General features: G+C 37.0%; 1 protein-coding gene across 9 annotated transcripts in view; it reads left to right on the forward strand.

Annotated features, from left to right (window-relative positions):
* EHBP1 (EH domain binding protein 1) overlaps window positions 1-15,626 on the forward strand; it is a 369,328-nt gene that overhangs the window by 191,151 nt on the left and 162,551 nt on the right. For 5 of the 9 annotated variants that reach the window (XM_012477186.2, XM_012477187.2, XM_064364166.1 and 2 more), the window contains exons 8-9: window positions 10,735-10,839; window positions 11,496-11,618. In XM_012477186.2, coding sequence (XP_012332609.1) covers window positions 10,735-10,839; window positions 11,496-11,618 — 228 coding nt within the window. The remainder of the gene's footprint in view (window positions 1-10,734; window positions 10,840-11,495; window positions 11,619-15,626) is intronic. The other 4 variants (XM_064364167.1, XM_064364168.1, XM_012477191.2 and 1 more) reach the window with 1 other exon arrangement.

Raw genomic sequence — 15,626 nt, forward strand, 5'->3', positions numbered from 1 at the left:
TTAATCAGGGAAATGCAAATTAAAATCACAGTGAGATACAACTCTATACCTAGTAGAATGGTTAAAATTTAAAAATGGGCAATATTAAATGTTTACAAGGATATGGAACAACAAACTCTCATCCATTATTGGTAGAGTATGTAATGGTACCATCACATAATGAGTTTCTTTTTATTTTTTCTTGAGATAGTCTCACTCTGTCACCCAGGCTGGAGTGCAGTAGCATGATTTCAGCTCACTGCAATCTCCACTTCCCAGGTTCAAATGATTCTCCTGCCTCAGCTTCCTGAGTAGCTGGGACTACAGGTGTATGCCACCATGCCCAGCTAATTTTTTTTTGTATTTTTAGTAGAGACAGGGTTTCACCATGTTGGCCAGGCTGTTCTTGAACTCCTGACCTCAAGTGATCCTCCTGCCTTGGCCTACCGAAGTGCTGGGATTACAGGTTTGAGCCACCATATCCAGCACATAGCAGGTTTCTTATAACAGTAAATGTATACATACCCTCTGATTCAACAATTCCCCTCTTTGGTGTTTACCCTAAATAAATGAAAACATGTCTCCAAAAAGGTTTGCACAAATATATTCATAACAATTTATTCGTAATAGTCCCAAACTGGAAATAGCTCAGGTGTATATCAACAGAAGAATGGCTAAACTGTAGTATATTCATGAATGGAGTACTACTCAGCAATAAAAATGAACTATTCTTATGCCCTACAACATAGATGTACCTCAAAACCATTATGCTTAGTGAAAGAGGCTTTACATAAAAGATATACTATATAATTTCACTTATGTGACGTTTTTAGAAAAGGCAAAACTGATCTTATGTGAAAAACATTAAAGTAGTTATAGCCTATGGGACTGGGGATTGACTGAAAAGAGGCATGAGAGAACTTTGGGAAATGTTGCAAATGTTATGCAACTTGGGTCATATGGGTGTATATGTTTGTCAAAATTCATTGAATTGTACAGTCTAAGATTTGTGCCTTTATGTGTATGTGTAAGTAAAATACTGGAAAGTGTTATGTAAAAATTATAGTAAATATCTTAGATTTGTAAGAAAATGAATGATTTCTAAACTTTCTAATTTATTGATCTACTGTGTGATACAGCTAGTCTCCTGACTGTGTCCTAAGGAATTAATAGCTCCTAGTATTCATGCTCTTTTATAATCTCCTCCTTTGCAGCTGGGCTGGCCCAGTAAATCACTTTAACAAATAGAATAAAATGAAGGTGACTAGGTAACTTCCAGAACTAAGCTGGAAGATGTCTTTTAGCTTCTGCTTGGTCCTCTCGTAATGCATGCTCTAGGAAAAACCAGCTGCCATGTAAAAGGTTTATCTACTCTGAGACTGCATTGCTGAGAGGAACTCCAAACTAGCCATGTGGACAGGTCACTTGGAGAGAGAGAGATATGCCGGGCCATCTGCAAGTTTTCTAGCCTTTCCAGCTAAAATCAAATGTTGAGTAAAGCCATTTTGGACATCCAGCCCTGCCAGGCTTTCAGATGACTTCAGCCCAGCTGCCATCTAACTACAATGAACTATCCAGCTGAGTCCAGTCAACCCACAGAACCTTGAGAGAGAATAATTTGTTGTTTTAAGTCACCAAATTTTGAAGTGGTGGCTTAAAATATAACATTTCTATAGATAAATGGAACATTATAGATACATGCATACATATGTAGACATATAGATACATGAACAAAATAGTATGTCTATAATGTAAAAATGGAAGATATACCTTTCTGCCTTTATAAAATGATGCAGTGTTATGACTCATTCAGTTCATTCATTCATTTACAAAATAAATTAAGTACTAGCTATAGGCTTAAAATTGCTACTTGTTAGAAATACAAGATGAACATGACACAGATGCACAGCTGTTGAATTCTATTTTTAATATATTAAGTGTGTGAGGGGACTATCTAGGGTCATTAGAATAGAAGTGCCCACTAGGTAGTTGGTAATTCAAGTCTGGCACTCAGTATGTATTTGAGAATTATCTTCTTTTATGTGTGTGGTTAAGCCAAGAGAATGGATGAATTCTTTCAAAAAGAACAGATTTAGGGGAAAAAAAGAATGGGACCTATGATGGGATCTTAGGCAGAGGGAAGAGTAATTATTATTAAAAGAGACTGAGACAGAACTCTCAGTCCGAGATAGGAGGAGAATCAGAAGATGCTAGTATCCTAGAAAAGGCAATCACATATTTATGGGCTTAAGCCTGTAGAGAAAGTGGTATCTTTTTTACCTTAATCTCTGCCAGTAAGTTTAAGTGTTACTATTTTAGACCATCTTAAAATAAGATACACCTGAATCTTGTTATACTTCAGAGAATAACGAGGATGCTGCAAAATTTGCGGGTATATTCTAGCTCTAGGAAGTTTTTTTTTTCTTTTAACTCAACTACAGACTTTCTTAAAAGGAAAAAGCCACCTACTCTTTATGCTGCCATCCCCATCCTCACCTTTTTTGGTTCAATATGATAATCTCTGGTGGTCAATTTCTAACTTTTGCCTTCCTTACAGTAAAGAAGAATCTCCAATTACTTGACCCTTTGCTTCGATTGCCTGCCCCTAATTTAGTTTCTCTTCTTACTCACCAACGTGAAGCAGGTTCATACTGACAGACAGTTATAGGAAATATATGGGTTTGTTGCTCAATTTGAGTAGTAGTAGGGGAGAAATTTACACTGTTACATAAGATTATTAGCATTTTCCAAATAGTTTCAAATTTCTGTGAAACAAGGCTTTGTAAACCAATAAAGTATTACGTAAATATATTGGGTTGGGTAATATATTTGGTCAGGGTAGCATGTAATTGTAAAAGCTTCCCATTAAGAAAAATACCAGCAACAAATTTTTGTTATAAATTTTCTTTTAAGTTAACTTTTTCCGATTATAAAAGTAAAACATTGTAGAAAATTGAAAGAAACAGCAAAGTAGTTTTTTAGAAAGATAGATACATAACAAAATTATACATTTTAGGCTGTTGACCCACATAGCAACTGCCAATTGAAATATTTGCATGGGAAGTTTCACCAGCTGTCCAAAACTGAATAGCCCCAGTCTCAGTTGCCATCCACACAGTCACCCAACACACAAACATAGCACTTATCCTAGACGTCTTTGCCTATCATCTATGCCAAATTAATCATCAAATCTTCTTAATCTTTTATTCAGTTAACAAGTATTTATTGAGTGCCTTCCTTCATGGAGTGGCAATGCTTTGTCTTGCTTCCTGTCCTTTTTTTTCAAATGCTTCCACCATGTTGCTGCTCTAATGTTGTTTCTGAAATATGCTAGATTCCCATAACTCTCAGAATAAAGTTCACATTCTTTAGTTTGATCACAACAACCTTCATGATAGGACGTTTGCCAGCCCCATCTCATTCCATTTCCTATCACTGGCATCTTAAACTCCAACTTGCAGTTCCTCTAGTATGTCATGTTCTCTTTGCTTCCCTTTGTCCCCATCCATTTCCTCTTTTATTTTAACAATTATAATGTCTGTTTGTCTTGTGTTAGCTCAAATGTAGATAAAAATCCAGGAATCCCTCCTAACCTCTTGAGTTATATGTCTCTCTTTCAGTTAGTTTCCCATAGTCGACAGTGCTATCTCAATCATAATATTTATCATACACTGTATATTACTTTACTTGCCTATCTACCCCACTAAAATATAAAGCCATGAGAGCAGGTACTAGCACAGGCATATAATAGGTATTTGATAAATGCTTATTAAAAAATAAGTGGTATTTTTTTGGAGATTGCCTTTTTATGATTTGGATTAACGTTAATTTGCAAACCAAATAAAGGTATAGAGAATCAAATTTATTTGCAAACCAAATATTGGTATAGAGAATCAAAATTACCTTTTCACTCTGTTAATGTAAGTGAAAGTTCTAGAAGCAGAAGTTCTAGGAGTGAAGTAGGAATTTACTTAAGCTAGGGATAAATGGGGGAAACTACTAGGACAGTTTGTCATTAGTGAAGAGAGTGTAAAGAAGAAATTACTTTGAATTAGTTAATGAGGAAATGGCCATAAGTGATTTTAGATGTCACCAAAAGCATGATGATGAGGAAGAAATACTTTAAGCATTCAGAAAAATAATTTAGTTATATAATAGAATCATCTTGATAGTATTTTTTAAAATGCCTACATTATACCTAAAACTCTATAGAACAGTATTAATGGTTTGAAGGTAGGAACTAAGTCTAATACTTCTATATTCCCTGCAGTGCTCATTATATAAGATTTTGAGAAATGATTGATTTCTTCTCTCATCGAGATTACTTTTAGGAACATAAGGCAATTAAAATGTCTTAGCTATATAAAGAAAACTACAAATATTTGAGCATTATAAAACATTTTTTGACCTATTAATTACACATACAGGAATATAGGACAAACAAATAATACTAAGATACATGATAAAATGTGGATAATAATAATACTTCTTTGGTTATTTATGAGAATTAACTGATTGTAGATGCAGAGCCTCTCCCACTGCTTAATAATTAACTGCTATTATTATTTTTATATTTTATATTTTCAAAGTTGTTCCTGTAGGGCAAATAAATAATACTAATATATGTGATAAGATGTGAATAATAATTATTTTTTGATTATTTATGAGAGTTAACTGATAATGGATGCAAAGCCTTTCCCACTGATGAATAATTGTTAGCTGTTATTAATATTTCTTTTTATATGTTCAAAGTTATTCATATTTTTAAAGTTAAAAATAAACCACTTATAAATTTTTATAAAAGCCCAACTAGTAATGAAAAAAAATTAGTCATGAGACTGGTAATCATTTAACATTGATCTCACACTCCATTATATTTTTCTTAAAAATTACAAAATTACAATAACTGCAAGTGGCAGGTAAATGATCTAATTTATAAATGAATTCTACCTACTGAGAAATTTACTAGGTTACCTTGAGTCAGAGTAGGATTTAAAACTATTGACAGAACAAGATGGAAGAAGAAACTTTATAAAGTCTGACTATTCAGCTCCTACTGTTCAAATTGGGATAAAAAGTTCAATTGGTATTAATTGTGTTTACTTCCTATTTTCTGTGATTTACCCTGACTATCTCAAGCAATTTTGTTTATGCAAAATATATTTTCTCATTCAGAAAAAGAAAGTTGATAAGCTTATCAACTTTTCATAGGTATTTTGCTGAAAGGTCTATAACGTATCTCTGACAGCCTAGTATTTTCATATCTGGATACCTTGGAGGTATTGTGAGTTGGTTCCAAACCACCATAATAAAACAAATATTGCCATAAAGCAAGTCACACAAATATTTTGGTTTCCCAGTGTATATAAAAGTTACATTTACACTATACTGTAGTCTGTTAAGTATGCAATACCGTTATGTCATGTCTTCTTCACTAGGAGTAGGTTCCATGTCAAGAAGCTGCTTTCTTTGTTCATCCAAGAAAAGCAACTCCTCATTCTTTCAAGTTTTATCATGAGATTGCAACAATTCAGTCATGTCTTTAGGCTCCACTTCTAATGCTGGTTCTCTTCTATTTGTACCACAATTGTGGTTACTTCCTCCACTGAAGTCTTGAACCCCTCAAAGTCAGCCACAAGGTTCAGAATCAGCTTCTTCCATCTTCCAGACTCCTTTTGATGTTGATATTTTGACCTCCTCCCATGAATCACAAAATTCTTAATGGCATCACAGAACAGAGAATCCTTTTCAAGAGGTTTTCAGTTGACTTTGCTCAGATCATCAGAGGAATCACTACCTATGACATCTGTATCTTACAAAATGTATTTTTAAATAATAAGACTTGAAAATCAAAATTACTCCTTGAACTATGTGCTGCAGAAACAACACTAATCTCCTTGTACATCTCCATCACAGCTCTTGGGTGACCAGGTGCATTGTCAGTGAGCAGTGATGTTACTTTTTTTAGGGAGCAACCAAAAAAGGAATGAGTAGAAATATTTTGGAAGGCATCTTTTTTTCTGCACAGTAGGTCTCAACAATGGGCTTAAAATATTCAGTACACCACGCTGTAAAAAGATGTGCTGTCATCCAGGCTTTGTTGTTGCATTTATACAGCACAGGCAGAGTAGATTTAGCATCATTCTTAAAAGCCCTAGGATTTTCAGAAATGGTAAATGAACATTGACTTCAACTTGAAGTCACATTCTTCAGTATCAACACAACTTGAAGCTACATTGCCCCTAACAAGAGAGTCAGCTTGTTCTTTGAAGCTTTGAGGCTTTGAAGGCAGGTGTTGACTTTGCTCCTCTAGCTAGGAAATTGCTAGATGGCATCTTCTTCCAATAGAAGGCTAATATTGTCTACATGGAAAATCTGTATTTAATGTAGCCAGCTTCATCAATGATCTTGGTTAGATCTTCTGGATAACTTGCTGCAGCTTCTACATCAGCATTTACTGCTTTACTTTGCACTTTCATGTTACAGAAATGGGTTCTTTCCTTAAACCTCATGAAACAACCTCTGCTAGCTTCAGACTTTTCTTCTGCAGCTTCCTCACATCTCTCATCCTTCACAGAATTGACTAGAGTTAGGGCCTTGCTCTGGATTAGGCTTTGGCTTAAGGGAATGCTATGGCTGGTTTGATGTTCTATCCAGACCATTAAAGCTTTCTCCACAGCAGCAATAATGCTGTTATGCATTGTTTAAAATCTTTCATGTATTTATTGGGATAGAACTTTTAATTTCTTTCAAGAATATTTTTCCTGTACATTCACAACTTGGTTCATTCTTTAGCACAAGAGGCCTAGCATTCAGGCTATCTTTGGTTTAGACGTGCCTTCCTCAAAAATCTTAATCATTTCTAGCTTTTCATTTAAAGAGAGAGACATGGAACTCTTCCTTTCACTTGAACACCTAGTGGCCATTGCAGGGTTTAACTTGCCTAGTTTCAATATTATTGTGTATTGTGTCAGAGAAAATAAGGAGGGCTGGGGAGTAGTAGATGCGGGAACAACTATGTGAAGCAGTCAGAATGCACACATTTATTGATGAAGTTTGCCATCTTATATGCATATAGTTTATTGCAGCCCAAAACAATTTTAGTAGTAACAGCAAAGATCACTTGTCACAAATCATGATAACAGATATAATGAAATGGTTTACAGTATGGTAATGATGGTAGCGGCTTGTTACCTGGAGTGGTGGCTTCCATCATGCCTGCTGCAGCAGGGAGGCATGGCTGAGGCCACACACTCCAAGCAGGAGCTCCGTCCTTTCTGGGAAGGAGCTTTCTGGGTGCTACTACATCTGTCTAAGCCACAGATATGGACCCAGGTACTCCTGTGTTCTTGGACCCTGGAGCAGACAGGAGCCCTGCCCTCCTTGGTGCAGCTGTAGCTGCCCAAGTTGTGGCTGTGGATCTGGGTCTCCTGCTGCAGAGAGCAGGCAGGAACCCCAACCCTGCACAGCTGCAGCCACCCAAATCTCGGCTGCAGACCCAGACATCCCTGCACTCTTGGGGGCCTGGGAAGACTTCCCCTGCCCTCTCAGGCTCAGAAGTGCCTGCCCCTGCTGCCTGGCTTCTCCCTGCTATTGGCACCTACTCCAATCTTGGAACAAAGTTGGAGCTGAGCTCGGGTGCTGTCACAGACCGGCCAGGTGTGCATCTGCTCAGGCCAGTACTGACATACCAGCCCCCTGCCACCTCGGCCCCAGACCCCTTCTGGATTTTGGGCACCAAGAAACATAGTAGGGAAGTTGATGAGGAGCTGAGGGCAGCTCCACGTGGGCCTGCAGGCACCCATTGGCACCTACAGCCTGGGCACCATGAATGGCAGCAGGAGGTAGGTTCCTAGGCAAAAGGAGGAGAGTCCACAGTGAGGCCCCATCTTCAGGCTAGGGAGGGCCTGAAGGCTGGGGGCCAGGCTGCCAGTCCCACAGACCAGAGTAGGAGATTGTGGTGCCTTTTCTGGGCTGCCCAGTCAGCATGCAGTTCCTCTTCTCTGAGGCCCATGAAAGCCCTGGGCTCTATCAAAGCTGAGCAGATATCAGGACAATCAGCTGCAGAGAGTAGCAACCCATTCCAGGGCCTCTTCTCTTCTGAGAGCTGGGAAGTTGATGGGATGACTTGCCTGCAGAGAGGAGCAACCCACTATGGGACCTCCACTCTGCTGAGAGCTAGGAAGACACTGGGACAACCAGTTGCAAAGAGGAGCAACCCATTCCATAGCCTCCTCTCTGCTGAGAGCTGCAGAATCGACAGGATGACCTGCCTGCAGAGAGGAGCTTCTCATTCCAGGTTCTCCTCTCTGCTAGGAGCTGAACATCATCAGGACACCCTGCTTGTGGAAAGGAACTACCTATTGCTGGTCTCCTCTAAGCTGTTCTATTGCTCAGCAAAGCTCCTCTTTATGTTGCTCACCCTCCACTTGCCTGTGTACCTCATTCTTCCTGGTTGCAGGACAAGAACTCAGCTCTTTTAGCCCCGTTGAATGGCAAAGCTAAAAGAGCTATAACACAAACAGGGCTGAAACATGCCCCTTGCTCACATATTCCTCTTTTTCTCTTTGCCATATTACAGGCAAAGAGAGAGAAGAGCTGCCACCCATCGGGGGGTAGCCCATATCTGGGAGCTCTCCATGCCAGGGCTATGACTCCCTCTTTGGGGCCCTGTGGTTCCTGGCATATCCAAGCTTCCAGGCGCCACCACATTCTCCTGTGCCAGACGTGAAAACTGCTTGCAGTGTACCTCTTCTACCTGCAGCCTTGCAGAGAGCTATTGTCGATGCTACTACATGGAGCTTCCTATGCTCCTGCAGCAGCTGGTGTGTCTAACTGCACAGTGGCTGGACCCCACACTCACTCACACTCCCCTCAGCACTCCATGCCTGATTCGCTTGTCCTTGGTAGGTATGGGACCTAGGTCGGTAGCATGAGCTGAACACAGCGTGTCAGGCCAAGTGAGTGGAATGAGTCCAGCAGGCCTGAGCAAAAAAACCTGGGTAAAGGCACTACCAGCTACAGAGGTTTCCAGACAGAAAAACTACATCCCAAGGATCCTGTAACAGTGAGAATTACTAAAATGTGTCACAGACATAAAATGAGCTGTTGGGAGAATGGTGCTGATAGATTTGGTAATCTTAGAGTTACCACAAACCTTCAATTCGTAAGGTGCAGACGGAATTGAGGTTGTTAATAAGCTACTATGTCTTAGTGGAGGGTCTGCTAGGTTATCCGTGTGGCTCAATGTAATTACCAGGGTGCTTAAAATGGTAGTGAGAGGCAGAAGAGAAAGTCAGCACGTGTGATGTGAGAACAACTTGGCCCACTGTTGCTGGCTTTGAAGATGGAGAAAGGGGGTCATAAGTTAAGGAGTGGCTTCTAGACAAGGGTGGCTTCTAGAAGCTGGAAAAGGGAGGGAAGCAATTTCTGCCCTATAGGCTCCAGAAAAGAATGCAGCCTAGCAAACATCCTAATTTTAGCCCAGCAAATCTTCTGATCCCTGCAACAGTTGGATAATAAATTTTTTGATGCTTTAAGCAAAAAAAAAAACAAAAAACAAAAAACAAAAAAACCCTTTACTTAATTAAAATAAAAATGCAATATCTGGGAAGTGCAATAAAATGTGGTATGCCTGTAGGTATTTGTTAAATCTGTTTCCATGTTAATTTGTGTCTCTATAGAATGTAAATTCCATGAGGATAATACCATGTCTGTTTTAGTGTCCCAAGAATAGGTCTTGGCATAGACTGATAAATATTTGTTCAATAGATGAATACTTGCAGGCAGCTGTATTATAAATGCATATTAGATGATTTAGTTCAAATAAAATTTAGCATGTATCCTTAGATTTACAATGTTAAAGAACATACTTTTAATGTCAGATTTACAACTGTGTTCTACTTCTAATTTCTTTCTTTCCTACTGGATAATCTGGATCTATTTACTGTATCATTATATCTAAGTTATTACTAGGTTGTAACTTTAGAAACATCAGGGACCACCTGTAGTACCCTAAAAGGTTCTTATTTGAGTTGTCTAATTTTCACCCAGTGAGTGATAATTTTACATATTCAGAGTTGTTTAAAATATACATGACTCATGTAAAAAATTGTATCTTAAATTTTTTTCTGTCCTTTTTCTTGTCTTTTATTGTCTTTATTATAAGATTTTTCTAAAGCATAAACTCTAGATTTGCCTTAAAAGAACAGATCCTATTAAAAAACGGGAGTAGAAAATAGTAGCCATTGTTTGCTTTTCTTGTTTTAGTGCTGATTTTTTAAATGGAACGTGAATACATACTTACTATATACATGATTCATGCATTTATATTCTTAAGACTTTTAGTTTAAATTTAGAATATCATAAAACAAATGACATTTTCTACAGTATCAAGAGTATATTTTTTTCTGTTTTTAATGTATATGTTTAAAGCAAAATTCTGTTTTACAAATGAAAAATGTGAAAGCCAGTGTCAACTCCTTGGGTTATTATCTCTGTTTTGTGTTTATTAACATAGTTGTTATGTTACTAGTATACATTTAACAATAAAATGCTTTCTATTTTATAATATGAGTACAGCATAACATTCAGTTAAACATGTCTGTTATAGTTCATCAAAATAACATCCACTGAATGTATTCTGTTGATTAACCAAACATCTCCTCTTTGTCTTTTTGGGTAACAGCATGCTCCTACTTCTCTTTAATTAAATGACCTTACCTTATATTTGTCTTGACTGGCTTCTGTTTACAGAAATTGTAAACCAGTTGAATGCTCTGAGCAGCTTAGATGAAGATCAAGATGACTCCATAAAGCAAGCAAATATGCCTTCAGCTAAATCAGCCAGTTCCTCTGAAGGTCTAAGAGCTTTCCTCCTTTCTTTCTGCTTCTGATTGCCTGTATTTACTGTGACCTGCTACCTCTTGACTTCTGTCTGTACTTAGCTGTCAGTTTTGTCTTTGTGCTTTTCCTTGAATGTTTTCTTTGGTAATTTGTAGTGCACCAACAGGCAACAAGATAACAGAACTTATCTTTAGCAAAGTCTTGTGTCAGGATGCTTGATAGTGATTTTAAAACATTTTCTAAGATAATACTTGGTCATATAACATGCTGTTTCTTCAGCGTGTTTATATATTATAAATATATTGTTTTTAGAATATTTGCTTATAATAAGCCCATTTCAGTTATTCATGTTTGGGAGTGAAGAATGTTTTTTCTAAAAATCTATGTTAATACTTTTTTTATTGGATCAAATTAAATTGAGATGAAAGTTTCTTTAGTATAGTTCATTATCTGACATAATTTTCAATTAATACGCAAATGTTTGTTTTGTTTTATTTGAAAATGTTGGTATGCTACAAAATACTTGAATGGCATTCTGTCATTGGTAAAATGCTATATACTATTATTTGCAGGTATTATTCGTGTGAATTTTTACCATTTGAAATGTTTCATTAATGATCAATACTTACGCTTAACTGTAACATAGAACTAACTCATATGTTTATTTTCAGAGCTTATCAACAAACTTAACTTCTTGGATGAAGCAGAAAAGGATGTGGCTACCGTGAATTCAAATCCATTTGATGACCCTGATGTTGCAGAATTAAATCCATTTGGAGATCCTGACTCAGAAGGTAGCAAGTTTTCCTGTACTTTTAAAGTCTTTGTATAGTCAAGTTGAATTATAAGGGCAGGAGCATATTTTCTTAAGAGACTAACAAAAAAATTTATTGTTTATAATGATACTATTATTGTGTTCAATACCACTTGGAGTTTATCAGCAATTCTGGGTTACTTCTATGGAATTAGTTTTAAAGAAATAAGAATGCCTTACATAAACATTTACATGGGGCTTTACAAGTCTCTTTCGTTTGGTCTACCAACTAAGGTCAGAATATGGGATGTACTGATTTTGGGGTGGTAAAGGCAGCTTCTCTCTATGGTTCATTTTCCCTGACGCTCAGTCTGATGAGCCCTTCTGCCCCTAACTCTATGTCTCTCTGGCTGAGATTCTCTAGCTGAGAATTAGTAGTAAGAATGAGTTATGCATGTGAAAACATGGAGCAGAGAGAAGGTTGAGGATCACTGCTTTTATATATATGGCTTACTTGTGAGGTATACAACCAGCAGTTTTTTTTTCTTCAGTCATTTTTCTTATCGAGTAGTTTTGAACTCATAAAGCCTTGCTAAGGGCTGTTGCAGAAGTGAGACTTCTGTTTAATTAAACTCTGTTTGCTTAACATAAATGCAAGAATGATTAACCACTGTTTACATCTTTTTTGACTGCATCTATGAAATCTTCATGAATTTTAAATAATTTTGTTACTGCCTGTCATGGTGAAAGTGAGGTTTTTAGCTTTAAGATTCGCTGTGTGATAGCAATATCATTTTATAATTCTTTCTTCTTCTCCTCTTCCTTTACTTTCTCCCTTCTTAATAGACTCCAAATTGTTAATAGTACGTTTGTAATCGTGCATTTTTATTTTGTTTGAGGGCTGTATATTATGAATGTATTTTAAATCTTAAAAAGGTTACAGTAAATCTTAAAGGTAGTAATTACCTCTTTTCATAGATTAGGAAGCTGAGACCCAAAGGAGTTAAATGATTTTACTTTAAGTAAATGGAGGTGGATTTGGAGCTAAGATTCTTAATCAGTTATCTTCTATTGACCACACAACTTCTTGATTTTGTACTACATACAATTAAGTATATTGAGTTCAAAAATACAGAATGTTTTGAGACATTCAATATTTGAACTTCCTATTATTATTATTTTTTTTAAGACGGAATTTCGCTCTTGTTACCCAGGCTGGAGTGCAATGGCGCGATCTCAGCTCACCGCAACCTCCGCCTCCTGGGTTCAGGCAATTCTCCTGCCTCAGCCTCCTGAGCAGCTGGGATTACAGGCACGTGCCACCACGCCCAGCTAATTTTTTGTATTTTTAGTACAGACGGGGTTTCACCATGTTGACCAGGATGGTCTCGATCTCCTGACCTCGTGATCCACCCACCTCGGCCTCCCAAAGTGCTGGGATTACAGGCGTGAGCCACCGCGCCCGGCCTGAACTTCCTATTTTAAAATCAAGTTTTCTAAATGTAAGTCTGTTATCGGAGGTATAAAAGAGAGTAGCAGACAACACATAAGTTCATATTTCTGTGTAGAAGAGGTAAGCCAGCCTGATTCAGAATCTTTAATTATACCTGTAAATCTAAACAAATATGTGTCAACCAGTGTTCTCTTTAAATATATCCCTATTAGAGTCTTTGGGGTAAGTATATTTTATTATAAAAATATTTTTATAGAAATAATTTATCTTTATTGATTAAAAGCTTGCAGCCTCAAAACAGAAGTATTTGGGGAAGAAAAATGTGTTGCAGTTGTTCAGATGGTTCTTTTTTTGCTTTTACAGCTTTAGTTCTCCTCTTGTATTTATGTGCTTGAGTGGCTTTTTTAGAAAGGTATTAAATATAGGCTGAGCACAGTGGTTTACACTGTAATCCTAGAACTTTGAGAGGCTGAGGTGAGTGGATCACTTGAGGCGAGAAGTTCAAGATCAGCCTGGCCAACATGATGAAACCCCATCTCTACTAAAAATACAAAAGTGAGCCTGGCGTGGGGTGCACACCTATAATCGCAGCTATTCGGGAAGCTCAGGCAGGAGAATCCCTTGAACCCAGGAGACACAGGTTGCAGTGAGCCAAGATCACGCCACTGCACTCCAGCCTGGGCGACAGTGTGTGAAACTTCAGCTCAGGGAAAAAAAAGAAATACTTTTCTCTGAAATCTGCCTTTGTTGCCTATTCTAGCATCTTCAAATATTGCTCTATAATTTGTATACTTTCTTGCTTTTGGTTTTGTAACTGATGACTTTGCTTGGGTTAATTTTTACAGTCCTCTTCCTGAAAGAAAAAATAAAAATCTTATTTTTATTGACCCATTTTGTCAGTTTCTTAAGCATTTGAACCCTGACATTTGTTAGCACACAATTGGATAGGAAAAACTTTACAACCCCTCTTCCCTTAAGGATCAAAGAAAATGCTTAATTTACATAATTATAAAGATTCTAGTGGTGTTAAGTTTGAATATTATCATGGTATTACAAAAGATAGTGTTACTGAGTCTCTTCTTTAATGTAGGCTATGTTTAAATTCATTTCAGGATTGATTTATTATGATTTCATGACTTATTTTTCAGACTTTTTAATTGCTTCCCCATGGTATACAGAATTTCAGCTTAGAAGTTTTTCATTTTATGTTCTTTTCAACATAAAGACAAAATCAATTTTCTGGGCTAACGTCTACAGCATATGTAGTTTGACATTAAAATATAAAAGTCATTAATAAGTGTCAGTCATAAAATTTTTATAATCAGATTAAGTTGCTTGAAATGTCACCTATGAAACAATTAATTTTTCTTGAGAATTTCAATAACCAATTTTCTACCTTCCTCTCATAGAATATTTTGTTAGTATTGCATGACATAATTAAAATTACTTTTAATACACTGTGATTTTTGGCTCGCTGAAGTTTTTCTACAATTTGAGAAAATATTTTTATCAGCAAATCTTGGACAGTTTTATTACAAATTCTTGTTTGGTTTTAAAATACTAATAAACATAAAAGAAGAAAAAGCCTCATGCTAAGTACTACTACTATTATAGTGGTTTTGTATTTTCAGTCAGAGTTTTATTTTAAAAATACCATTGAGGCCAGGCACAGTGGCTCTTGCCTGTAATCCCAGCTTTTTGGGAGGCCCAAGATTAGGAGCTTGAGACCAGCCTGACCAAAATGGTGTAACGCCATCTCTACTAAATATACAGATATTAGCCAGGCATGGTGACGTGCGCCTGTAATCCCAGCTACTCAGAATCGCTTGAACCCGGGAAGCGAAGGTTGCAGTGAGCCAAAATCACACCACTCACTGCACTCTAGCCTGGGCGACAGAGCGAGACTCCTTCTCAAAAAAAAAAAAAAAAAAGTACCATTGTTGCAAGGTGACTCATGTCTGTAATCTTAGCACTTCAGGAGGCTGAGGCAGGTAGATCACTTGAGGTCAGGAGTTCAAGACTGTGCCACTACACTACAGTCTGGGCAACAGAGTGAAACTGTGTCTCAAAAAAATAAATAAATAAAAATAAAAGTACTATTGTTTTCAAATTAAAATTTGAAATAATAAAAGTTAGAAAAACTTAATATAATACATCTATCAGCTTACCAGTGTTATTTTAGTGTAGTGCTTTCAAGTTGAAGATGCTTGTATTATTCTTCTTATTGATTGAATCTAAGTTACATTGAAAAATAATCTCATTAAAAGCTCTAAAGATATAAAGTCTCGTACCATACAGAAACCTGCTCTTTGAAAACTTTGAGAAAACAAGTTCAGTGATGTGTGAGTATGTTGACGACACAGACAGAATGAATTATCAGATTCCTGAGTGGTCTGTGCTTATGTAAATACCAAAAAATGTTTCAAAAATGAATCAATTTCCTGATCTTTTTATTTTTTAGAATTTTATTTTATCTTAGACACAGTCTCAATCTGTTGCCCAGACTGGAGTTCATTGGTGCAATCTCAGCTCACTGCAACCCCTGCCTCCTGGGTTGAAGCGATTCTCCTGCCTCAGCCTCCTGAGTAGCTGGGA

Source organism: Aotus nancymaae, unplaced genomic scaffold (assembly GCF_030222135.1).
Source record: "Aotus nancymaae isolate 86718 unplaced genomic scaffold, 86718_ANA_hifiasm-v0.15.2.pri h1tg000057l, whole genome shotgun sequence".
Classification (NCBI taxonomy): Eukaryota; Metazoa; Chordata; class Mammalia; order Primates; family Aotidae; genus Aotus; species Aotus nancymaae.